At 42.2% G+C, this 27,749-nt stretch overlaps 1 protein-coding gene across 13 annotated transcripts in view; it reads right to left on the reverse strand.

The window, feature by feature from the left end:
- The window catches only part of atp2b2 (ATPase plasma membrane Ca2+ transporting 2), a 111,433-nt gene that overhangs the window by 23,936 nt on the left and 59,748 nt on the right, over positions 1 to 27,749 (reverse strand). For 9 of the 13 annotated variants that reach the window (XM_077009936.1, XM_077009927.1, XM_077009953.1 and 6 more), the window contains 10 exons: positions 20,530 to 20,727; positions 12,143 to 12,400; positions 10,963 to 11,088; positions 9,633 to 9,758; positions 6,861 to 6,893; positions 5,599 to 5,688; positions 3,861 to 3,902; positions 2,527 to 2,691; positions 2,015 to 2,229; positions 709 to 951 (listed from right to left, as the gene is read on the reverse strand). In XM_077009936.1, coding sequence (XP_076866051.1) covers positions 709 to 951; positions 2,015 to 2,229; positions 2,527 to 2,691; positions 3,861 to 3,902; positions 5,599 to 5,688; positions 6,861 to 6,893; positions 9,633 to 9,758; positions 10,963 to 11,088; positions 12,143 to 12,400; positions 20,530 to 20,727 — 1,496 coding nt within the window. The remainder of the gene's footprint in view (positions 1 to 708; positions 952 to 2,014; positions 2,230 to 2,526; positions 2,692 to 3,860; positions 3,903 to 5,598; positions 5,689 to 6,860; positions 6,894 to 9,632; positions 9,759 to 10,962; positions 11,089 to 12,142; positions 12,401 to 20,529; positions 20,728 to 27,749) is intronic. The other 4 variants (XM_077010005.1, XM_077010015.1, XM_077009967.1 and 1 more) reach the window with 3 other exon arrangements.

Genomic DNA, 27,749 nt, shown 5'->3' on the forward strand with positions numbered 1-27,749 from the left:
TTGAAATTCAAATCGCTCCTCGTGAGATCGCATGAGAGCGTCGGGTCGTATAGTGTGAGTATATGAATCGTGAGCTGTGAACTTTTAAACCCTGCGATTTAGTCGTACAGTTTGAGCTGGAGCTGAGTACACGATTTAAAATATCGTACAGTGTACGCCCAGCTTAAGTTGTTGAGCGGGGTGGCAAACGTACACTCGTGACGGAGTGTTTTTTCAATAGCCCTGAAATAAATGTTACGGTTTTGTTTTGGTCCGTATCCATTTAATCAGGAATGAGATTGGGTCCGGACAGGACTGCGTTCGGGTCCGGATCCGGACCGCGGTCCGCCAGTTGAGTACCCCTGCTCTATGGCAACAACAAACAGGTAGCAGACAGCCAAATGAGTCCCCCCCTGGTCGATAGTTTACGTTCGCCACCAACCCCAAATGTAAAACCATTTTTGAGCTCCCTGAGCTAAAAGAACAAAATTACAAATTCCTTGTGCTGTGACTCTATTACAACATTTGGACGCAAACAACATTTTCCAACACTGGCTAGTTCAAACCTTTTTGGTGTGAGAAGTCTTTCAAATTTCCTCTCTCATTCACACTAGCTAATCTGTCTGGTCTTGTGTTCTGAACATATTACAGCCAACTGCTCACATAACGTTTTATTCATAATGGTGCTGGGAGTCATTAACTAGTTTATGGACAGAAAGACTTTCTTACCAGGATTTTTGACGTGTAGGCGCTATTAATGGATATAGAGTTGACCAGCAAGTCCAGAGTTTTGGGTGGGATGGCGCCTGGGTCTGGGACGACCTTGTAGTGAACATCTCCCACATAACACTGCACCACCGTCATCCTGTTAGTGGTCAGCGTGCCAGTCTTGTCCGAACAGATCGCGGTAGCGTTGCCCATGGTCTCACAAGCATCCAGATGGCGCACCAAGTTATTATCCTTCATCATTTTCTGCAGATGTACATTGAAGCATTGAAAACATTACAGAGGGAATAAACTGACATACTGACATAGTCTAGGTGACCTTGACCAGTCTTATATTCTTGAGTCTAAAATGAGCAGTGTAGGGAATGTTACTTTAAAAAAGTAATTAGTTATAGTTACTCACTACTTGTTCAAAAAAAGTAACTGAGTTAGTAACTGAATTACTCTATAATAAAAGTAACTCGTTACCAGGGAAAGTAACTATTGGCATTACAGTTTTAAAAAAGTTATATGCCAATGAATAAAGATTTTTTGAAAAAGCAGTTTTCACAGTCAGTTGAAATGAGTAGATCAGAAAGAAACTTTTGAAAAAAATAAACTTTTGATATTTATTGCACATCAACACACCAGTGCAGGATAAAATCCTTTAAAATCTTTGTAAAAAAAAACAAAAACAAAAGTAAACAGTTACACTATATAAGTGCATTTACATCTATCAAATTAAATTAAATTCTCTCAACCTGAGACAACTGGTTTGTTCACAACAGAAGTAAACTTAACAATAAAACCTCTATTCTTAATTAAATTAATCAAATACCCAGTCTGGTAGACATTCAGGAACTTCAAGTATTTTCTTAAATAATGTTTATATCGCCACCTTGAAAACGCTAATTTTTCTTCGGCTTGCTCCTGACTCGCCATTTCTGCCTCTTCTAACAACACTGGCTCTGATTGGCTACCATAACGCAGTCTTAGCCAATCGCTTACTGACTTGTTAAGTTACACAGGTATTACACCGAGAACTGTGACCTATCGAGATCTGTTACTCCTCACTAGCCTGGGCAGGGGTCTGCTCATATTACTGTTAGTTTATCAATATATAGTAACGCACCGCTTTTAATGACCAGTAACGTCAACGGCGTTGTAACGACAGGAAAAGTAATTTATTATATTATCCCGTTACTGACAAAATGACGTCGTTACTCACAACACTGAAAATGAGTAAGAAGCAATGATGGGACGTTCTGGCTCTCCTAACCACACGGGGCCCCATGGCTTCAGCACAGGAAACCAAACACGGGGGCCGTACCTTGACGGAGTAGGCCAGGGAGATGGTGACGGCCAGGGGCAGTCCCTCGGGAACAGCCACCACCAGGACGGTGACACCAATGATAAAAAACTTGACAAAGTACTGGATGTAGATTGGTGTGCATTCCGGAAGCCACGGTCTCTTCTGGAGAACGAAGTTGTCGATAGCAAAGTAGAGTACCAGAATGATGACCGTAAGGGCCGACATGCCTAAACCTGTAGGACACAGAAATCAAGGTTAGGGTTTAGTGTTTAGGGTTAGAGTCAGGGTTGGGGTTAAGGGTTAGTCTTTAGGATTAGGGTTGGGGTAGGTTAAAGTTAAGGTTAGAGTAGGGTTAGGGTGACACATTGCAAACGTATTATACCGGAGCTAAAAATATTGAATATGACCAAAACGTTTTCTTTCAAGTTAGACAACACTTGGTGAACTCCGGCAGTCCGTTTTCACCGAGGCGTGTAGAAAACTGAGGAAAAAAACTGCTTTGGCAAGCAGTGAAGTGTTGGGGGACTCACCTGCTTTGCCGATCTGCACGGCCAGCTTGGTCAGCTTGCCTTGCAGGACGGACTTCTCTTTTTTCGAGCCGCTGGCCTTCTTCTTCTCCTTCTCGTCGGCCTCGCCACCCTCGGCGCTCTTGAGAGGCTGCATCTCCATCGCTGCGGCCCCGTCCTGCTTCTTCACTGCAACAGTCAGGGGGAAGACTGTGATGACAGGAAGTCCGAACACTGCACAATCCTTGGGTCAGGCAGGCACTCACAGCCAATCCAGTATCCTGTTTTTTTTTTTTTTATTGTGAACTACAATGTCAGTTCTAGGTTCTGAGCTTGTTAGTATTCAGGTAAAATGAGTAAAAGAAGATTAGTGTCGAATCTTTCATCAGAGAACTTGGACAATAAGCAGAATACAGAAGGTGACGTTCAGTTCATTGATCTGTCAGAACTGTGGTATAGAAGTGCACAAAGTCAATGAACTGAAGTTCAGTGCCCAGAAACAGAACAGACTCTCTACACACAGTTATAGTGCACACAGTTCCACACCCTCTATTGTACCGGAAGAAAATGTCCTGTAGTTTCACAAAATATGCTCAGAAACAGCAGAAACCACAAGACGACCATAAAGACCTTTACCCAAGTTCCAGGAAATTGCCCTTCTTGAGATGAATGTTAAGTGTTGTCTGTGCTAACATGATCAGTAACCTGCTTGGTACAATATTTTAACCCTAATATAATGCCAGTTCTTAAGAAGATATGCAGCCATGCCTTAACTACAAATGTATCATCTCTATGATTGGAAAATTAAATATTCAATATCTCCTTGTTTCCCCAGCAAAATTATATTTAATTTCGATGGATTTCTGACTCAAAACATTGTGATTAGTTGGACCCATTTAATTTTTGACCTTTACTTGAAGTGAATGGCATTCCCATGACAACCCTTGCACTGAGTCACAAAAGCCTGAAGCACAGTCAGAGACACGGTCCAGGATACCGAAGATACAGTCGAAAAAACACCAAGAGAGAGAGACTAAGGGACAGAGAAAGAGACCAAGAAAGAGAGAAACCAAGAGAGGGAGAGAGAGAGAGAGAGAGAGACAGAGAGAGAGAGAGCGAGAGAGAGAAAGAGAGACAGAGAGAGACCAAGAGAGAGACAGACAGAGAGAGAGACCAAGAGAGAGAGAGAGAGAGAGAGAGACCAAGAGATCATCAGGAGACCCTGGCAGATTAGTAAGAAGAGCCAGAAGAAGAGACGACAACAGTGCAAACAGACATCATGTTTAATGGACAGGTACCTGCACTACGTCATGGAAGGAAAAGAGCTTAAACCAGGCGGTAAGATAAAAGTCAGTTACCTTTGGTCTGGTTGTTCTCCATATTTCCATCCTGCATTTTACCTATGATGGAGACATACGAGACACGGAACGAAAATAACACAAAGCAGACCATAAAACATGATCACAAGGACAAGACAGTGAAATCAAAATAAAAAAGGAAGACAGAAAAATGAGTATTTCATCAACATCTCAGTGACAATAACATACATAACACACAGTTGTATCATAATGAGGTACTGAAGTAGTGTGGGTTAGCATGAAGGAGCTCGTGTCTGGTGCTTGCAGTTAAGAAAGAATGAGCTAATGCACCAAATATTAAATATGGCCATTCTTTTAGCAGTAAACCTTGGTGCATACTGAAAATTTGCTGAAAGTTTGTGTTTAATATGTGTTCATGTAAATCTGTAAGTACAATCTCAGATGTGTTATTTCCAGTGGCAAAAGTATGTTTCAGAGTTTTAATGTACAGTGGTCTGATCTAGATGCCACAGAATATCTGAATTGTCACTGTATAAGCACCAAAATAGCCGTAGTCCTAAACTGAGGATTACCAAGCTTACATTTGGTAAATTTGATAGAAATAAAATACAAAGAAAAATTATGTTCTTCTGAGAGAAACATAATATGATCAATACTATACTGATTTTGCCTGATCATGTGTTATGGTTTGGTGCTATAAATGAACAGAGATAATGTGTGCTGCTCCTGTAATGACCAAGAGTTTGACACATCAACAATACATGAAGAGCCATTCAGATATTCCATGGGACAGGACAAACAGGACACAAACAACAAGGGAAGGAGCAGGACACACAGGACATGCAGGGCGCGGGACTGACACTACGGTGCACATGCTACGCCACACATGACAGGAAGGGGAGGGGCCTAACAGTCATACCACCAAAGACTTCGGCTTAAGTAAGACTTCATGGATAAACCTTACAAACATCTCATTTAACTCCAGATGGAGACCACTACTTTGACCAGTCATGTTAAGAAATAGTTTCACTTATCAAACAGTCCTGAGGTAGCAGCAATGATGGCAGCAGAAATAACATTGTACCATGTTTACAATTACAATTACAGTTACGGAGTCAAATGAACAGAAGTAATCAAAAAGAACATAAGTAACTTTAATAAAAATATTTTTTGCTTCATGTACTAAGTATAATATAAATTGCATAATATTGATTATAAAAGATGTTAAAGTCTGGAGTCTTTACTGGTAAAGTGAACTGAATGAACTTGCGTTAAGAGGGCATGTCTGAAGACTTCTTAATGCAGAGACCATGTGATTGTTAGCCAATCACATTTCTAAGAAGTTACTGCATTTGCATTTAATTCCCAGTGCCCCTGGAGCCTGACCTGCTCTAGACTACAGACAACGCCAGCATAATAATCTCCCCTGAATTATTTAAAGGACTATATGAGCTACAGGCTAATGTCCAGCTACATGACCTGTGGGTTGACCCCTAATGTTAGTCTCCTAATGTTTGTTCCAGAACACACCTGGTCCACGAGCTCTCGACTCAACACAGCACACAAAACCTTGAGCTGCTTCCGTACCTACGAACCCACAGCTGTGTTAACCTAAGGGAGAGGTGGGGGGGGGGGCACAGAGTCAGGTGACATGCAGTGGGAGGAGACTGCAAGAGAGGAGAGCCAGCACGACTGAAGAGAAAAGGGGAAAGGAGGAGAGAGAGAGGGGAGGGGGCGGAGCCACGAGAGAGGGACAACGGAGGTCTTGTCAACCTACCATTGACTAGGCTGGTGTTACCAGGGGAATTTACGGCTGCAGCACCATCGGTTGCTATTGTTGCAATGGGGTGGGAGGAGGGATGGAAGTCTAGCAGGTAATAATGGGCAAACAAAATAAACACATAAATAAATAATCAAAGGATAACAGTGAACAAAAACAGTATGGCAAAGAGCATCTTCACCACAATTAGCATAGATCCAATATGTGGCTTTCATCTGATTGGAGGAATGGTGTTAATGAGCAGCACACTCAAAATGCAACATAAACACAACACACAACACAGGCAGACGTGAATGCGACTAAAACCCAGGACAACACAGTGATCAATGGAACAACACAGTGAGGATCGGCCAGTCTCCAACAATTTGCAAAACCACCACGAACGAAGGAAAAATTCCAACTCTTCCAATTTTTATGTAAATCAAGTACTTGTAGGTTGATAATAGGAAGTAAATGTGTATATTGATAATTACATCTATGTAATTATATATTTATGGGTATATCTGGGTATATCTATATATAATATATGGGTATATCTATATAATTATATCTTCATTAGTTATTAAAGTTATAAAAACTTTTGAGATCGACCAGATGTGAATCAACTGCCTCACTCACATATTACCCCTTGTTGTCACATAAGAAGCTACATCATTCATTCATATTACATTTAATCAAAAGAGGCCAGTGTGGCTATATATATGTGTAGTAGGCACTTCAGCCTTTAGCATATTCTATAGTATATAGCCTTTCAATGACTCACCAGGAAAGGAGCCAAACACTTTTGAATTTATGTATGGCCTTAGAAAGCTTTGACTGGGCTTTAACTAAGTATAGCATTATCACAAGCTACAGTCCTAAAATTTCCTACAAAATATTCTTCAAAACACAGAGGTAATAGGTTTTCAATTAAAAAATTCCTCTATACACCAATTATTAATAAATAAACTGGCACTGGTGGTTTACCCTCAAAAGTTGTCTTGCAAAAAAATAAAATAACATATTTAGTCAACCCATTGATCAGAATATCTATGCAAAGGAATGGATGTCATGCACGAATGCCTTTATTCTGCATACTTAAAGAAATGTAGTGGGTGTAGTTTAAGTGAAGATTCATTGTGCTTGAAGCTGGGTTAAGGATGGGAGAGGGGGGGTTTAGTAGGATGATAAAGGGTCCAGGGGTAACTGCACTATGGTACATCCCTCGGGGGAGAGTGAGGCCTGGGGTGGCGGACACAAAGGGGAGGGGAATACTCTACCTGCTAGCTGCTGGCCATCCATGTCTGCCTGACCTGCATTGTGGTTTGTAGAATAACAAGAATGTGAGGCTTCACACTGGAAGACAGCATCAGCAATTCACACTGCCCTACCCACAAGACAACGCAGTGATGCAGTGTGGCGGCGGTTCACGTAGCAGCCTTCCCCCTTCCACCCTAACCCTAACCCTTCCACTCTAACCCTAACCCTAACCCTTCCACTCTAACCCTAACCCTAACCCTAACCCTTCCACTCTAACCCTAACCCTAACCCTTCCACTCTAACCCTAACCCTAACCCTAACCCTTCCACCCTAACCCTAACCCTTCCACTCTAACCCTAACCCTAACCCTTCCACTCTAACCCTAACCCTAACCCTAACCCTTCCACTCTAACCCTAACCCTAAACCTTATACCCTAACCCTAACTCTTACACCCTAACCCTTCCACCCTAACCCTTCCACCCTAACCCTAACTCTTACACCCTAACCCTTCCACCCTAACCCTAACCCTTCCACGTGACAAGGGTACGACGGACCTGGACTGGGGCGGGGGAGGGGCTGGCGCACAGACGCCTCTGACATGTTGAAAGCTGCCATCACAGTGTTGTCGGAAACTTTGGCGTATTCTGAAAAGGCCGCCAAGTGCTCGACGTTGCCCCAGAACCAATAACATGCTGACTTTCCCTCATGTGTCCAATAGAAAAACAAGGAGTGACCCAGTCAATGATATGTCCCGACAAGAACGTGGCCAATTGAGTCCTTACGGGCCCCTGACCACTGAGGGGATGTACCACAACTGGATATCAAACACGAATCCCAGTTTTAAAATGCAATTCCTACAGTGATGGTCAGAGATTTGACTGCACCCTTGGGGAAAAGGGATGGATCTGTTCTAAATATTTATATATCATAGCTGGGTAAATTGGTTATGTTCTGTATTTCTCTGATGGAACTAGAAGTGAAACACAAACCTTTGTATCAGAATTTCAATTTTCATCATACAGGAGATGCAATATTATCTCTTTATTATATATAAGTCAAGGCTCAAGCAATATGAAACCTCAGACTGATTAACATCTGTACCACCATGTTATAATTTCACATGTTCAATAACTAGAAACTCACTCCATGTAAACTGTTAATTGGTTTTGAAGCATATGTACAGACAGTCTTTTGATGTATATTTCTCCATTGCTACTAAAGTCAGTGCTCTCATTGCTTCAACACAGCTACCAGAACCCACCAGCGTCTTTCAAATGGTGTGTGATCAGGCAATAGAAGCCTGTAACTCAACCGTAAGCATCTTCATGCTATTCAGTCACTAGCTAACGGTGGTTTGAATTCAAATTTGCAGTCACGATTGACGCATTTGCCAAACAAGCCAGGCTGAAACAGTTGCCTTCCTGTTAGACTGACGCTCTACGCAACCCCCACCCTCCCAACCTGACAGTCCCAGCATGTTTTGGTTGTGAGAGAAACCAGCAAACATGTGCGTTATGCATGCGGTATGTATGAATGTTGTATGTATTATATATGTGTTGTGTATGCATTATGTATGTGTTATGAATGCTTTATGTATTTCTTATGATTGTTTTGTATGCGCTATGCAGTACTAAGTCTCAGCTGTTTTACACACATGCTAGAAACTCTGTCGGTTGCTCAGCCAATGTGTCACCACTTTAAAGCAAAATTAAAATCAAAACATTTAACCTGGACATAACAGTTTCCCACTGATTTGGTGATTTGTGGATTTGTGTTTATCTTAAGAACTATACTATACTGCAGTGGCATTACAAAAGAGGGTACCCAACAATTTCATGTAAAAATCAGAAAAACATGGGGTGTCATGATACACTCAGCATTCAAGTCCTATTCCTCCTTCTGATTCATGATACGATACATTTGGGTCAAGACATGTGGCCACATGGCTGATCTGAGAGATGCCCAGTCTGTTTCACCCATGTGCCTGTTTATGGGGGAGGAGCTGATAGATGGGAGGGGCCATCAGATGGGAGGGGCCATCAGGACCTGTAAATCAAGTTTTCTGCAATACTCTGAACAATTAACAGAATACAGCTAATGTGTTTGGTCTCTGCTATTCAACAGTTTTAATTGGTAAAAATTAAATGTTAAGCACATGTCTGCTTTCACTCACTCAAAATTAATGACAGAAATGGCCCTGTGGGTGAACGTGTTTACTGCACTTGTAAATTATATGCTACAAGCTACAAGTTTATCACAGACATACGATATTGCTTGAAATGGACTGCAGAAGATTTCACCATTTTCATCCCAGAGCTGAAATGTGGCAACTCTCACATGAATCGTTTTCAAAATTCTGACACACAGACTAGAATGTAATAGAGGAAGTATTGGAAGCATAAACGATTCTCCATTTTGTGGTGAATTTCATAATTTGCATAAGCATAAATTCAGTAATGATGGCTGTGTTAATTGTATTGAGAGCAATGACATTAGTCTGCATTAGTCTACACACTGCCAGAGCTGCAAGGTAATATGGGTACTGTAGTCCATTCTCATAAGCCCTCTTTTCAACATCATTACTATAGACAGTAATAGTATCTATTACTAGTAACCTATTACCTGTTTCATTATTTCACCCAAATTATATTGTGTTGTGTTATGGATCTATCGAGATACAAACTACATAGAGGAAAAGTGCATATAAAACTCATTGAAATAATCAGCAGGAAAATAGTCCAGTCCCACAAACCCACAGCCTTAAAAACAAATCCGTCATTACATACTCTACCTTTCTTCTCTTTCTTCTCTTCCTCTTCTCCACCGGCACCAAGCAGAGTGAAGATGATCCCACTCTGAGAGTTGACGCCAACAGCCGTGACCACCATGCGGCCCGAGCCCTCCATTACGTGGGTCCCTGGGGATGGGGGAAGTGCGGCTACGGTAAGTGCGGCGAGGGGAGACGTGGCGGCTGGTCCGCGAGGCGAGAGTCCTGAGACGGGGTCACACCTGCATGGTGTGATGTTTTGGGTGGACACTCCGGGCTCTGATTTCTGTTGGGGCATCAAAGCTGCCCCGTGGTGCATTTTACTGCTTTCCAGAGACATCATTTCTTAATTTGGTGGGCAGAAATAATATCACCTGCAACACGGTGACATAGAGTGACAGTGGCTTTTTTTCTCCCATTTTTCACTCTTTTTGTGTCTCTTTATTGCAACCTGAGACCCCTTGTTGTGCCATGGGGTTTTCTTCACTTGATACATACACACATAAGTCTCCAGTTTCTCATGACGGGATTTTGATCACAAACATCACCACAGTAAAAAAATATCTCCCGATTATGAACTAAATACAACTGTTTTATTTTTATCATAACGAAAGACTATTGTATTGTCACTAAATGTGAATCAGACAGTTGGCATGTTATTACGCATGGAAAATTATATATATATAGTCATGTCACAGTTATGTAAATATTCATTTTGTTCTCATCACAGTGACAGCAGCAATAATGATAACACTAAAATGTATGCGGTAATTATTCCTGGCATCATTATTAATAATTATTATTGTATGATTGATTTCATTGATGATTCCAGCCCCGTCTTTCCAGGCCAGTCTAATCGCACGAGACCCAGGAGTCCCACTTCCAGTGCCAAATACGGCGTGGGCTCTGTACATTCCTGTGAACCACAAGTGTTTATGTGATCGTTTGCTTGCACTACTGTGTCTGCACGTTCGCCGTTGTGACAAAACTGTCACTGTGCTGTGTCAACGGCTCACACTTGGCTTTTAAAGGGAACAAGAGGAGTTAATCTGATTGGATGCTGCCCCATGCATGCCTAACCATGCCTGCTGATCATGTATTCAGTGCTCGATTAGCACGGTCTTGGCCAGACACGAAAATTACAAAGAACCTTTCAGCCACGCCCACATGTGCCTGTGCTTTAGTATTATAGCTTCTTACTGCACTTGTTCTGTGTTTGCAAAAATAGAGCGCTTGAACTTCAGATCTGTAAACTCTGTTAGCACTGAGAAGAAGGAAACAAATATCTTTACACACACAATTGTTGCTACTTTGGCAATGGCAGTGTAGATGTAGTGAGGAAACAGGACCATACCAGACAGCAGCATGGGATCCTTGTCTGTGGACTTGCGCACATGATCTGATTCTCCCGTCAGGGAACTCTCATCAATCTTCAGGTCATTGCCTTGTATCAAGATCCCATCAGTTGGCAGCAGGTCACCTGGGTAAGGAAGCATGAATACGCATGGCAACACTGATCTGAGAACAGCCGACAGAGAGACACTTTATCTAATATGGCCAGGGTTCACTTGCTATGTAGACTTTTTGCTTTGGTGAATAAGAGCCCTGTTAAGGGTGTAATTCAAGCCAAGTCTATGCTTCATTGAAAACAAGCTTCTGATTTCAGAATCAGTAGACCAACCGCATGGCAGCTGCAGTGTAAGGTGTGGGCAGAGAGACCCTCAACCACAAAAACATGTAAAATATGTTAGCGTCTCTCTCTCAGCTTGAATCATCCCATCAGTACTGGTTTGCCCTTCCAGGAAGAACATTCACAGAACTTCACATGGCTGACCAGAACTTCACATGGCTGTACAGAACAACGCATGGGTGTCCAACCTTCCCTACGCGGCCTTGCACACTACAGCCGTCCCTGTTCCTGCTGAAAGCTCAAACACTGACTCAAACAGTGAAATGTATGACCTGGTCATAAATTGTTACTCATCAACTTTGGGCTCCAACTAGACGGATTCCCTTCTCCACCACACCAAGTCTTCTTCCCCAAAGGCGGCATGTGTCACTGTCAGCCGTGTGAAACTATGCCAGGCTTCTGAAGCAAGTTTTTCTTAGCTTTAAAATAGAACCCCAACTGAACTGAATTTCTCTTGGTCATAATCCTTCATTAGTTCAATGCTATTCTATTGCTATTCTAGTCAGTGCAATGATGGGACAACTTATACTGAAAATTTGTCCTCCTGTTGTTCGAAATGAGCTTCCTTAGCCCAACAGCCTTGTGTCTGCTGATAGTTCCAAAATATGATGTGACATTTGTAATTTTCTTTACTCTGTGCACCTGGGTAAAGTGTGAAATGAAGTTCTTTTGAATGTCTAGATTTGGAAATGCAGAGTCAGCTGTAAATAAAAGGGGTGAAAAAATAAATACATTTAAATCAGCTTTAACTGTTGTTTCTATCTAGCCAGACTCAGTGTTATGATATTTGGTGACAATGTGTCTTACTGAAAGCCCTTCATGCAAGTGCTGGACCTATACGTACCGTACTTGATTTGGGCGACGTCGCCAACCACGAGGTCTGCCACGGGGAGCTGGATGACCTGCGCCCCGCGCACCACCTGGAACTTCTGCTCCTGCTCGATGCGGCTCTGCAGGCCCCGGAACTGCTTCTCCTTGCTCCAGTCGTTGAAGGCCGTGACGAGGACCACGCACACCACGGAGAGCAAGATGGCGGCTCCCTCGATCCAGCCCGCCTCCGCCTCGCCGTCATCCTCCGCACCGGCGTTCGCTGTCCCGCAGGCTGCGACGAGACGGGGGGGGAGGGGTGCTTGTCAGGACTACAGGCCCACAGGTTGACGAGTGTTTATAATCGCACTAGGGTTGCAACGGTATGAGATTTTCACGGTATGATAACCGTCTCAGAAAATACCGCGGTATCACGGTTATCACGGTATCACAGTTAGTTTGTATATTATTAAAAGATACACCGACCCTTAAAGAAATTACAACAAGTTATTTTTGTTCAATTAACTATTTATTGTAGAAACCTGGAACTATTGTATACAAAATGTGTCCTTTAAAAAAATAAGCCGTACACATGTTTATATAAATACTGCAAAATTAGAGAAACCTAAATCATGGATTTCAGTACAATTATTTAAGTTTAAATTATTTAATATCTGATAAACTGAGCCTGGGTCAGTGTCTGATCAACAACTGTTGTAAACGTCCGTTGTACTGCCAAGTTGGAATATAACTTGGCAGTACAACTATACAACTATAACTATAACAGATACTGCAGGAAGAGAGGATTTATTTCTGACATCATCACAATAGAGATGTCTATTTTAAGGTTTTCACACCGAGTCTGGTTTTAACATATCAAAAACAGGTACGTTAGAATTTGAACGCATGTAAATTAATAGCGTCTTTCACATCCAGTGAAAGCAAGGACCATAAAAAGCTAGGTTTATACTTTCACTAGTGACCGTAGCAAGCGACTCCGCACAGTTCTTTTGTCTTACGTTAACAAATACGAGCCTCTTTTAATTCCAGGACGAAACATGAGAGAACGTGAAGACGTTAAGATTGGGCGTTTTGGAAATAAACAACCATTAAATAATGTGATGAAAAAGCGAATTATTTCGAGTATATGTATAAATATTTAACTTAATTAAGTTTAAGGTGCTGGGAAATATTGAAACGGACCTTTAAAGTGACGTACAAGTGTTTTAATTCCACCTTTTAAACGTGTATGAATCCTGCAAACATGACTTTGTTCATTAGTTACAAAATTCGAGAGGTGCACGACCTCGCGAATCGACAGCGCGCGAGACCCTCGCGCACGGGCGGAGCCACCGCGATTACGTCATTTTCGCCACTGATTTTAGTTTAGCTTTTTTTTTTGTTAAAAAATGTGTTAAGTCTGATGCACTTTCTGCCATTCTCACCGCTGTGTGCTGAGTAGCTGAACCGGAGCGGAGTTGCGCATGCGCGGGTCAGTTTCTCCGCTGGCTTGCTTTTTACCGGTAATAAGCAAACGCACACGGTATGATAACCGTGCATTTTAATACCGTGGTATACCGTGAAACCGGTTACCGCTGCAACCCTAAATCGCACACATGCAGAAGCGCTAGGATCTCTCAGCTGTATGTCCAGTTAGCGCTTGGACAAGGAGGATGAAGCAGACAGATGGAAGACAAAACTGCTTTCCAGTACAGCGCCAGTGGCCAGAGAAATATTTGCATAGAACTTCAATACGATGCCAGTTGAGGAGGAAACTGATCAAGCTCCTGTTTGCATACCCAATAACTATGAAAACCTTTTTATGGTGCCTCAAAGCAGATGTTAAAGAGAAATATCCCTATATCCCTATCCCCTGTTTTCCCTATAGAAAACGGTAAACAAGGCAGCAAAACAAATACAGAAAATCATGGATATCTTCCGCATTCCAAAAACAGTAAGAAAGCAACTGAACGGTCAGGCTGCTTAATTTGGGCTCCTTACTGTTACATTCAGTTATTCATTACCACAGCCTGAATGGTGCAAACCACAGTCTGTAAAAACAGAACAGCCAAGAGGTGAAAGAGGATGTTTAAACTGTGTTAGAAGTTAAGGTTAAATGTAAGTATTATATATATATATATATATATATATATATATATATATATATATATATATATATATATATATATATATATATATATATATATATATATAGTAGAATAAAATATTAGCATTTAATAAAATTAATCTGACACTCATAAGTTACAATCAATCTATTTATTAAAGCACTGTTTCTGTTTATCTAAAACTCCTGAAGACTATTTCAGTTATAATTTAATTAAATTACTGTAATTTGCCTACTGTAATTTTTAGAGCTTTGAAAAAGATATTATCACTGTAGGTTAAACTTTCATACATTGCAGATCTAATACATCAGTATTTCTAGTATGTTTGCTACCAAATAGTGTGGAGTCTCTGACAATACTATTAACCAACAGCTACATCACACCATGTTAGCGACTCCTTCACTGCAAGAGCCAAGTTGTCTGCAACATACATTTGATCATGTTTTAAAGGCAAAAGCATAACTGACAAAAAAAGCAAACAGGCTCTGACACCCAGACTGGGTTCTGTGGAACTGCTAGTGTGAGCGTCCCAGATCAGCGGCAGATCCATACTGTCCAAACGACCACATCAGTCTGAAAACATCAAAGGACCAGGCAGGGAAGGAAAACTTACTGATACAGACAAGATTTATTTTTAAAGAGCCCTTTCTGTACCTTAAAGGGGTTTAATTATCCCAAGACATTTCAGTGCAAAGTCATTCGCACTCTGTACTGAGAATTACACTGCACTGCTTCACTGAGGCTGCTGGGTCCTAGTGCACCCCAGTTGAAAGGATACAACACTTCAGTTTGGTTCTTCCTCTACTCTTACAGTTTTTTTTTACGACTACTAACATGCATTTCCCAATACTTGAGAGACATTTCAAAACTCTAAACAGCAACACATTTACCTCATACAAATAGCCAAATAATTAATTTTCTTAACTAAATACAAACTCTGCATTTCACAATGCAAACAAAGTTTTCTCTTTATACACCAGCTTTGTTAAAACACAGCAAACCTGGTTCTGTATCCAATCATTCTTTCAAACACTAGTGCAGATACTCTAATCGTGAGGAACATAGTCAATCACTGCACAACCACGGTCAAAAAACTAACAGTTGATGGCATTACAGAAATAGTATTACATGTAATATTTTATTCCGCTTTTTTTTTCTGTAACAGCTTGGCAGTAAAGGTTACTGTATATTTTACTGTATTAGGGACATTACTGTAAATTGTAGCGAAACCCCCAAAATTATTACTGTAATTGTAAACATAATTAGCCATGGTCCCATATGTGTAAAAATACACATATCCAAAAAAAATGCCACACAAGGGGGAAAACCAGGATACAAAACTGAACAGTCTTGTTACGTGTAATCTAAACAGTCTTCGGCAGTTGTCCACATGTTTTCATCCACATCACATCTGATTTTGGCCCTTGCCATGCACCTTGGATAGAAAAGCTTGGCATGACTTATTCACCCCTGGCAGTCTTCAGCTGAAATGTCTCTGCAGCCAGGATCCATTGCATCCAGGAGGGACATTTGGTCATGGGGCAGATGGTCATACACCTTCCACCTCCAGACTGAAAAATGTTCCTTAGTGGGGTTGAGGAAAGGCAAGTAGGGCGGGAGGAAAAGGGACATCACTCTTGGATGGTCTATAAACCAGTTTGTGATGACACGAGAATGACAGAATGTCCCATTACAAATGTGAAGGATCAAAGACGCACTTGAGATTGCAGGACAAACTGTGATATTTGCTCCTCTCTGACCCGGTACATTACTGTATTGCATTTTATTTCAATGACCTGTATGTGGATCATGTATTACAATAATAGCTTTTCACCTGGCTTTGTTTTTGCATTTTATTCGATATTTAGGGTTTTAAACCTCGGGGAAAGTGCTAATCTGGGCAGGACGAAGTGACGACCTTGACAACCATGTGGTGACCACAGTCTGTGCCCTCATGACTGGACAATTTGGGCTTTCGGCTTGCCCAAAAATTAGCAAGTTTTCAGCATGCAAATATGCTGGAAGCTCTTGGTATGTTACAGAGCCTCAGCTTTGGTCAGTTTTGGTCAGTTCTGGTCAGCTTCTGTGTTGTTAACAGTCACAACTCTGTGGTTAACTGTCACTGTCAGAGCTGAGAAATGGTCTGAGCCATAATGCATCACATTATATACAACAACATCTGCAACTATGACAATGATTCCAGCACCATCAAATACAGCAGAACCCTGGGGTGATTCTCCTCCATTAAACAACACAACACAGTTATAGCTTGATTACTTCTATAGTACTATCAGTGTTCCAGTGGCCTCCACTGGTATTTAACTGGGCATAAATAATTACCATTGGTGACTATGTACTCATGTTTTACAACAATTTGATAATGACACATTATTACACAAGATATACTTTATGTAATAAAAACTACGGCCTTCGCTATCTGCAGATTCAACCATCTACAGATGGAGAAAACCCTCAAAAACTGAAAACCTGTATTTGCCACACAGCAAGCACTACACAGATCTGCACAAGAGAGAGAGAGAGAAAGAGATAGAGAGAGAGAGAGAGAGAGAGAGAGAGGGAGGCAGAGAGGGAGAGACAGAAGGAGAGAGACAGAGACAAAGAGAAGCAAAAAGGGAGAAAGAGGGGGGGAGGAGAAAGAGTGAAGAGGAGAGAGAGAGAAAGAGAGAGAGAGAAAGAGAAGGAGAGAGAGAGTGAAGGAGAGAGAGAGAGAGAGAGAGAAGGAGAGAGAGAAGAAGAGAGTAAGATGACATTTGTACATTTGTTATACATTTGTATTTTAAATATTGTGTATTTTATTCCATTTATTTCACTTTCTGGTCATTAAATAGAAGCAAAATCTTTAAGTTATTTACATTTTTAAGAAAAAAAAAACATTCTATGGTTGCTGATATTCTACAATTATACTTAGTTATATATGTATAGTTATATAGTTAGTTATATATAGTTATATAGTTAGTTATATTAATAATTACATAGTTATATAGGTATAGTTATATAGTTATAGTTATATATAGTTACATAGTAATAGATATATAGTTATAGTTATATAGTTATAGATATATAGTTATAGTTACATAGTTATATAGGTATAGTTGTAGTTTTATAGTTAAAGATATATAGTTATAGTTACATAGTTATATAGGTATAGTTGTAGTTATATAGTTATAGATATATAGTTAGTTATATAGTTATAGATATATAGGTATAGTTACATAGTTATATAGGTATAGTTATATAGTTATAGTTATATATAGTTAAGCCTATGATGTTGCATCTGTACTTAATATGTGCACTATTTCACTTTTTATTGCCATTATTCCTTGAACAATACAGTACAACAACTAGTCATCTATCATTTACACTGCACTGGATATAAGTAATCTGAGGATTATTTAAAGCATATAAGAAGATGTGTGTAGTACTATGCCATAATACTATGCCATGTTATATAAGGGATGTGATAATCATTTGATCGTGGAAACAAACCCCCGCAGATACAGGGTTGACTGTACTAGAAGGCAACACACATCACTAATCATAGACCATTTCAAACACAAAAGAGACTGCCATAAAAATGGATGGGGAAAACTTGTGCAGTCTAGATAATTAATGGTTGTATATAGTTTGGCATGTGTTTTTCAAACAGAGATTTTATACACTGAAGCATAGAGCCCAATTCACACGGACTGATTATTACTGTTTCAGCACTTCATAATGTAGCAGTGGAAGAGGAACTAGATTTATTAATTTATTACTTATTTATTTATTCACTTTCTGGCTGCAAGGCCACTGTTGTAGTGCACGCCACTTCTGCATGCAAAATGTCACAGGGCCTGTCAGACGCTGTCCGTGGTCCTGAAGTGCGCATTGCTACTATTACACAACTGCCTGTATCCACCCGCTGAGCTGCACACTGAGCAGACCAGCAAGTACTGCAGCGTGTTCATGTGAGATTTGTACCCAGGAGTTTGGAATCACCAAACATAATTAGCCTGCCTGACAGGACATTTCACTATTTAACTAAGAGACCGGCTGCAGTAATGTATGCTGCTACTGGCCATTGAAGTGCAAATAGGATGTCTTTATATTTCTTTTTCGCTTTCACTGGAAGTGGGTTTTGTATTGCTTGCAATTTTCGTTTCATATTAGGTCTGATCTACAAACTGCCAAAGAGTCATCGTTTCTCGATTACGTGGTAACATACTGTAAATGGACTGTGCACTGGCGCCCTTTCCTGACCTCCAATTAATCATCCGGCACGGTTCCCTGCAGCTACCGAGCTAGCTGGGCTCCCAGACGAGCGAAAAGTGAGATTTTTCTCTATTGATCCCTGTGCTTCCCTAGCAAGGGGAGGCTGAGAGGGAAGGGGTGTGGCCTGAAGAACTGTAATAGCATAATTCAATCTGAACACCGGGGCTGTCTGGGCACACAGACAGGCACTGCAATTAATCTTCCTTAAGAGACCTAGACATTGTCATTCTCCTCAAAAAACTAGCAACTGCCCCATGTGCCCAGCACAGGAGCAGCGTGCACCCAGATATAGCGCAGCCTTCATGACTCACGCTCACTCAAGTACATGCACGCATGCGCACACACGCACGCAAGCGCACACACGCACGCACACGCGCACTCTTGATGGGCCCCTTCTGTTTTCCTTAAGCTGTATACTGTATGTCAAAGTGACAGAATTGGTACTTTGGAGCCAAAACATTAGCTGTAGTTTGGGGCCAAACATTACACTTGGCCGTAAGTCTTACAGACACTTTCATGATTGTTAAGAATGAAAGCACATCGTCTAAAAAACAACAACGGCAGGTAGTCGAGCGCAGCTGGCGAGATTCATCCTTTCTTTATTTTTTATAGTTATTTCTTATTAAACAAACAAACAAAAAAAGGACAGACATTTACCATCCAGCATGTAAGGTTTTACAAATACCGGCTGTGGTGTGGATAACAAGACCTTTGGAACCACAGAGGTACTACAACAAAAACTGTTAACAACGCTGCTCATTTTGATGACGACCATTTTGGGTAAAAGGTAAAAGTTAAAGCGCTTGTTTTAGCAGTAAAATGCTTCATTTTCATGCGGGTTATGCTGAGCTAAGAGCATAATCATAATGAATGAGAGCTTGAAGTACAAGATAAATGACCATGCCCGCATTAAAGTGTTCAAATATCTTTGCAGCCGTTGCGGTCTATATGAGAGTGCAATGAAGACACATCTACCTTCTGTAAAATACAGCAGTGTTATTATGAATACTCTACTGAAAATGGACAGTTATTTGACTAATTATTATACTGTCGTCCTCTCCTTCCGATTAGTTTATGTAACGTATCAAAAGCAACCGCATAACTCGTTAGAGAGTTGCTTAATAGTGCTGATGTGCCGTTAGGTAAATGCAGGCAGCTTTTGTGCTCGGACTGCATCCAAAATAACGATAATTTTCCGATCCCGGGTGTAATTGAATTCCGGACCGTTTTGATGATTGATATGACTTACTCAGCATTCTCTAGCGCACGCGCTTAATGGCTTTGTCTTAGCTCCGCGTTTTATGGCCGCGAGCCTTGATGTACGGCCTTCGCTTACAGGTTATTTCTCTCACGCACACTTCATTAACTCGGGGTCCTTGGAAAGCCTCGACTCTGACTCGTTTGAGCTCCAGAATGCACAGTCATGCTCGTTAGCGAGGGCTCCAGTGGCAGCGTTTCGTGATTATTGAAGGTACAGGAAAAAAATACAGGCTGAACGGTGCATAGCTGGATCTTTTTTTTCCCGCGCAGAGATACTGCAAAGGAGTGGCGCACGACACAGAAACCCGAAAGGAGGAATAGTGGCGTGCAACCAAATGTCGACAGAATTCATATCACTAATCCGATCCGTGGGATATTTACACTTACAGGTTAATCCGATTACTTCTGAAATGTCATGAGGTTTGCATACTGGTACACTCTAAGAATTTTTCTATAGCGAACACTGAGCTTATATATTGATCGTTTCTTTAACATTTTGTTTTGTTTAAACATACGGAATGAAAATTCTACTTCTTAATACCACCATTAACAAATTTTCGCAATAAGCAGAAATAAAAAGCTACGGTAGAATCGTAGCCTACATTTAAAAAATCAGAAGTTAAAACCTTTTCCAAAAAAGAAAGTGCTAATGTCTGTTCACTGAGCTAAACTGTTTAATAACTGATCAAACAACGAATGCCTACAGAGAAAGCTTATTGGAAGGCCATCAGAGCATGCGCAGAAGTAAACAAGCAGCCACACTTACATTGGTTGTTGCCTCCAGGCGGCTGATAAAATGAGAGTCCCAGGGAGATTATGGCTGCGATTTCGAGGATGATGAGGGTCACATCTTGTAGCGCTTCCCACACTAACTCTATGAAAGTTTTTGGCTTCTTTGGAGGTATAAGGTTTTTCCCGAAGACGTCTCTTCTCTTTTCAAGGTCAACTTCATCACCTGTCAAACCTAAAAACAAACAAACAAACAAAAATGCATATTTAAAAAAGAACACTTCTTACCATAATGTTGCTGCAATATGCTGTGAGAATTTTGCTGTGGCAACAATTACAATTTGTTGCTCATATCACTTTATCTTCACAGTGTTACTCTCAGTATGTCTCTACTCTTTCACGGTCAGATGTCCAATTTGATGTCATTGTGGCATAATGCACAGGATGCAAAGAAAAGCAGTACTCAAGCCAGCATAATTCATCAAATAATAAAGAGCCACAGTAACTTGTGGCCCTTTCTTACAACAATGTCCAAACTCCAATCTTGGAGTATGTCTGGTGAGGTTAGCCCTTTGGCTAAAGCTAATGCTTGTTTCAGCAGCTCCAGAAACAGCCCCACATCCCGGGAGCCACATATGTGAAATGAGCAATATGGCTCCCTCCATCGCACAACTGCACCTCTGTGCACCACCGCCGCCGGTTACGGTGCTGACTCACAGCACTCGCGCTGCATGCTTGCGTAACTCCTGCGCGAGAGGAGGCCCGCATGACAAGCTCCGCCTCCCTCCCCTGCAGCCGGCCTGTCACAAACCCCAGACGTTCCTCGAGCTGCAGCAGGTCCCGCTCGGTGTCTTGAAAAACCTGTCCCAGCTGCCCTGGGAGTTTGACCGCTGGAGTCAGAGGACATGCTGCTGAGACTGGTGTTTTGCAACTTTATTTCTACATAAATGGGCTTGTCAGTGTTTTTTTAACCAAATCAAAAGCCTGCAAATGGAAAGCAGTAAACAAAGTGGTCCTGGAGGCAATCGTGATGGAAGGAGAAGGTTCTTATGGGGACATAACTGACCTTAAGACATCTCCAGTTGCCAGAACTGTCAAACAAACTTTACAAATGGCTTTACTGAAATTGGTGCAATGTATAATCAAACACCAAAACACATGCAGGGCCGCTGCAGGGAGAATACATCAGCACAGGTGTATAGGAAACGACAGTCTGTTTGACAGTCTGGTACAGCCTTGCTTCAGTGACAATTGCATTTTTTCCCAGTACAACAAAACCAATGGCCATGACACAAGCCAGGATCAGATCAAAAAACAAATTCACACAAGTATCTCTACTGTAAAATGACATGGACTTCATTTTGCCACAGAGAAAACAGCAGACCAGGAAACCCAAGAGAAGAGACTTATGAAAGGCATTAGCACCTGCACAGGCATAACCTATGCTGGGAACTCTGGAGTCATGTCCCCACAACTTTCTGAAATGGCAGGCTACATCCACACCACTTTTTGAAAGTGTAGTCTGAAAATATTTTTTTATAGCCAGCTTGTTGCAGATGCCTGTCCAAACAGTGTGTTGAAAATGGCACAAACACCAGGTGAAAAAATGTGTTTGTTCAGCCCACACCTCTAAAAAGACACGACCAATGGTCGGTTCAGATGAGCTCCGTGAAGAAACCCAGGACCAGCTGCCTGACTTTCCTCCTCAAAGTAAACATTCCAATGAACCAATGATTTTTTATCAAAACACACAGAACACAATGTGCCCGATGTCGCCAGCACGGTTTAAAGCAAGGCTACACTCATGAGGAGCTTTGAGGAGATCAACAAAATGCACAGCACGAAACCATGTGGAGGGAGGAAAGGAAACCACTCATAGAAGAGAGGGGAGTCCCCACTAACGACCCCCCAGAGCACTTTAAAGGAGATGTGTTTCCATGACATTTCCTCTCTACGCCACAAATATGTAACTACATATTTAGAATGGGGGGGGTGATGTAACTTGCTTCATCTGAGCCCAGCTTTGCTAACATTAGCAAGCTACAATTAACCATTTTGACACCATGCTTGTCTGGCATGCCTGAAAGGGTCTCATTATGTTGAGTTCTACATGAAATGCCCATGTGCTTCCCAGGCTCCTAATAACAATGCGTCAAGCAGGTTTTGTAAGAGGTCAGTGGCCGACCACACGCCACAGGTTCCTCCCCGTTAAATGAAGAGAGTTGCAAAGTACCCACCAGTTGCAAAGAGGCACCTCACTTCAAAACGGTCACTCGAAAGATCAGTCACAGAATTAAGGCCAGTGAGTGCGACTGGTGGGGGGGGGTGGGGGGGGGGGGGGTGCACATGGCATTGGCAGATCTGGGCACGATGATCTGTGGCGTCCCACCTGCACGATGTGATTGCCAAGGATTCTTAAGAGAAAGGAAAGAGCTGCGTGCGCTGGGGAACATGGTGGAACTGGCTTTGAACAGAAAACAAATCTGTATTTTTACTTTACAGAAGAGAATAGATAAGAACAATCTTCCATCTGTGACCCTTCAGCCCATATCAGGGTATCTGCAACCAGAAGTGGTACAGTTTTAATGTACTGTGATAACAACAGTACCACAACACACCAATCTGCACACACTGAAAAGTACAATACAGTTATTTACTCTGCTGCATACTAAACATTTCATTTAGGTCTGTGGCACCCACAGCGCTGAGGTATTCCATGTGATTGATTCATTCATTTTCAGCACAATATTTAATTTCCAGTTTGATACAGACACTACTTCATGGGCATGTCTGTCTGCCACATCAGACACTAAAATTGGGGCCTTCATCCCACATCTCGACTGACACCAGACGGTCGGACAGAGCTGAACTGGTGAAAACATCTCACCATGTACTGATCTACTGGGAACGATGCCACTCCACAAGGCCGGTACGTTGGGGAGAAGTCAGGGTGTAAACAGCACCTATCAGTAGTCATGCCAAGCGGGACAGGGGACGGCTGCCATTGTTCAGGGCCCGTGGCATACAGGACGCACAAATAGTCCCGCGTTGCGACGTGCTCATAAAACCAGAAAAATGTGCACCTGCCCAGACACCCTCCAGGCTCCGCCCACCCTGGGCACGTGTGGCGTGTGTATGTGGTGAACCTCTGACTGCAGCAGGCGGAGACGGTGCATGGCCACACCATTTCACGCTCATGTCAAACGGAGCAGAAGAGACAGGCAAAAGACATATAATGCTCTCAATAATAACATCAGCCAAACAAAAACCAATGGGCAGAGAAGCTCATTTACTTTGGCGTTTTCCTGCACTGCATCATACACTGATTTTTAAATATATATTTATTTCAATCATATCATATTTTTTCGATTATATTTAAATTGAATCTGACACCTCAAGATGAAGCTGACATGCACTGTATGTGTCACCTGCCTCATATGTGCAGTATCAGTTAAGCGAATGTACCAAAAGATAAAATGGTGTTTTCATGGGAACACAATGTGAACTAAAGACAGAGAGAGAGAGGCGTGTGTAAGGTGAGGACACTGGATAATAAATTGTGCACTCACTAATACATATTGGTTTTCTCGTGGGGGGGGGGGGGGTGGAGGGGGAGAGAGGGAGAGAGGAGAGATGCAGAGAGGGAAGGAGAAGGGAGGGAGAGAGAACTGTACAAAATATAAGAGCTTTAAATTATACCAGCCGTGAGGAAAGAATGCCCAGGTTACAAATAGCACAGGAGGCTAAAAATAGCCTCATTAAACATTCCCTTTAATTGTGCTTCAGCGTGGGAGGCACACTCCCTGCTTCTGGTCCGCATTGATCCCCTAACCCACCACACACACACACACACACACACACACACACACACACACACGAGTGCAACAGCTCCAACGTGCATCAACCTTCATCAGAAACGCGGAGGCCCACAGGCGCCCACAGGGGTTTTAAACAGAACCATGGTGAGGACCCTGAGTAATGGAGAAGTGTGGCCATTAATAGGTTGTCAGCTTAATGTATGAAAAGGGGCCCAGTCATAAACAAGGAAGGAAATAGTGCCTTCTCATTTAATGTGATGACAAACAGACAGTAAAATGCACAATGCCATTTCATGTTTGGTGAGTCTTTATTAGGCTGTTCAGAATGTCAGATATGGTTGCAGAAGCTCACGAGGGTTCCATATTTATACAGATCAGTATTTATGGCTTCACTCCCCTTGATTGTCTTGGCATGAAAACTCAGTGGCACTAATGGGCTTGTTAAAGAAAAATATAAAAGGTAAACAGAATATTCTTGTTGCCAAAACCGCCTTTAAATCAAGAATTCATGGCCTTTCTGGTGTTACATCACCAGATGCACCACATGTTTATCTAGCTGTAGGTTAGTAGTACTGACTAAACACCTCAGGACTAGTTTGTTATATGTTTCCTTATAGGTTCACATGGGTGGAGAGTGTGTGTGTGTGTGTGTGTGTGTGTGTGTGTGTGTGTGTGTGTGTGTGTGTGTTACAGTGATAGGGAGGGAGGGAGGGAGTGAGAAAGAGAGGGAGGGAAAGAGAAAGAGGGAGGGAGGGAAAGAGAGAGAGAGACAGAGAGGGAGGGAGAGAGAAAGAGAGAGGGAGGGAGAGAGAAAGAGAGAGAGAGAGAGAGAGACAGGAAGGGAGGGAGAGAGAAAGAGAGAGAGAGAGAGACAGGAAGGGAGGGAGAGATGCTGCAGTCTTGTCCTTGGAGCAAATGTGAGCCATGAAACTTGCTAAGTCGAGTGAGAGACACTACGTGCTTGAGGGACTTGTGCAATGACTGTAGACCTATATACTCTAATTCTAGTGTAAACTAGGACACTAAACACCAATGACTGTAGACCTATATACTCTAATTCTAGTGTAAACCAGGACACTAAACACCAATGACTGTAGACCTATATACTCTAATTCTAGTGTAAACCAGGACACTAAACACAAATGATAAGGTTCCATACATAAAAAGAGAAAAGGCTATATCTTTTTAGCCAGATCTGTGGTTGAGATCAAGATCAATGATCAGTGATTTGTGGGGCCATATTTCGTGAGACCTTGCCACCTCCCTCTGTATTTACTTATCTTGCGTTAACACAAGTGGTTTCCTCAAACTAGGTCACTTGATTATTTGATTATTTGTATCCTTATTCGGTTAAATTAAAATATTAAAGAATTTCCCCACATGGTCGGCAGGACTGGAGATGAGGACAATATTGCATATTTTAACCGTTTTTTTTTCTTTTCATTTTTTCTTAGCTGTTGCTAAAAATAGGTCGCCATGGAAACCCTACACATCAGCTGCGCGCTCTGCTCCAACTGCCTGGACCAGCCACGCGCCGCTACTACACGCCGCTATTTTCTGCACACAGATGCGATGCGCGCCGACGCCGATGCGTATCGCCGCATCCGCCTTCCGCAGCGCCCTTATGTAAACGCGCTATCGACATATGTCACCGACACGCCACGTCACAGCTCCCTTGTTGCTATGCATGGTTTTTTTTCCAGCATATGACGCTACATCTGCAGTAAGGGAGCCGTATTTTAAATGTGACGCTGAACGAACCAAAAGAAAAGTGCGATGTCTTTCTTTTTAACTTATGGTACATGCATGTTTAATTATCCGCCCCTGCGTGTTTGCGCATAGATAGCGTGCCCAGACCTCGTGGCCAAAGCGTCTCGCGCTGAACGCGATCGCCTGCATCTTAAGCTCGCGCTCCGCTCCGCTGATAAACCCCTCGCACACAAACACGCGACGCGCAGGGCTCCAGAACACGGTGTGCACTAGAAAGGAATATTAACTCGGGCTGACAAATCACGGCCCGCTTCTTGTCAGAAGAACCGCCGACACGCCAACCTGACAGTCGTTCGTCATCATGCGGTGATGTGTCCAAAACTAGTTTCCATGGCAACCTCATGTGACGGGCCCTGCGCCATATTGATGGTCTTCTGAATGCCGGGCTCCTTTAGGACAAGTTCAAAGTAGGACCAAAATATCTGCTTCTCAATCTTTATTAATGTTAGAACCATGTCCAGACTTGCAGAGCAACAAGCAAGATAATACTATGCGAGGGAAACCGTTGTAGTTGTTGGCTAATGTGGCCATGTGACTCTGGATACATCATCACAGTTCGTTTTAAACCCGAGATCCACACGGACTCAGCGGTGGAGAAGTGTTCAGAAGCGACATCCCATATCGCTCCAGGTCTTTTCATTAAAACATGCTAGTTAAAAACAAACTCAAAAACAGAAAGAAAACAAATCAATGCGAAATTGAGGAAAATGCATGTATGCACTTTACTGCAGACAAGATGTCTAAGAGGTTAATTTAATCTAAGTCTTCCTTATCAGATATGCCCTTCTACGTAAGCGTGCAGGTTGAATTCCTGACACACAGGCCTTCCGCGAGAGCCAGAGCCCGTAAGCGCAGCGAATGGCGCAAACGGCGCACGCGAGCGACTACGCGCCCCCGTCGGCTGGCCGCCCGGATTCGCACACAGCGCCCTCTGCAGGTGGAGAGCTGATGGAACCCGATACTCGCCGATTTCTAAACACGTCCAAGGCTGTCGGGGATTCCTCAACATCCAAACATCCAAACAAATAACGTGATTTCTACTCACTCTACATGGAAGGAACCACCTTGTCATTTGGCACCTGTTATTTGGCCCATGAGGTCAGAGGTACAAAACCTCAAACATGCTCTATCTGGTTCATAACAGAGTAAATCTCTGGGCCTCATAAATCGTGGCATGATTTTCTAATATATTTAAGTAGGAACACTAATGCACAAGTCAAGGATGAAGTTTGAAAGCACTAAACAACAAATTATGAAATTAACAATCAAATTAACAAAACTAGTAAACCAACAATAACAACAGTAACAATGCTATATGAATAATGCATTAACATTTTGATACTGTGGATGTGCAAACATGTGCTGTCCTTTCAGTTTTAACATTCCCCTAAAATAATCACAAAACTAGACCACAGGGGTGTGCAGTGTGTACTTTCGAACATACCATCCGGCAACGCGTCCGACATGCAACACTTTAACCAAGGCGATAAAGAATCTCGTCATGAAGACAGGATCAAGCATCATGAGGACACAAAGTCCTTCCTCAGCTACAACCTTCCAGGGACACGATGTCTCCCGTCCGGTACATGAATGTGCACATATGCAGGAACAAGGAGTCTAATTTGAAAGCAAAGCCGCCAACCTGGCAGTGGTCAGTGCTGAGCAGGTG

Source organism: Brachyhypopomus gauderio, chromosome 1, assembly GCF_052324685.1.
Source record: "Brachyhypopomus gauderio isolate BG-103 chromosome 1, BGAUD_0.2, whole genome shotgun sequence".
NCBI lineage: Eukaryota > Metazoa > Chordata > Actinopteri > Gymnotiformes > Hypopomidae > Brachyhypopomus > Brachyhypopomus gauderio.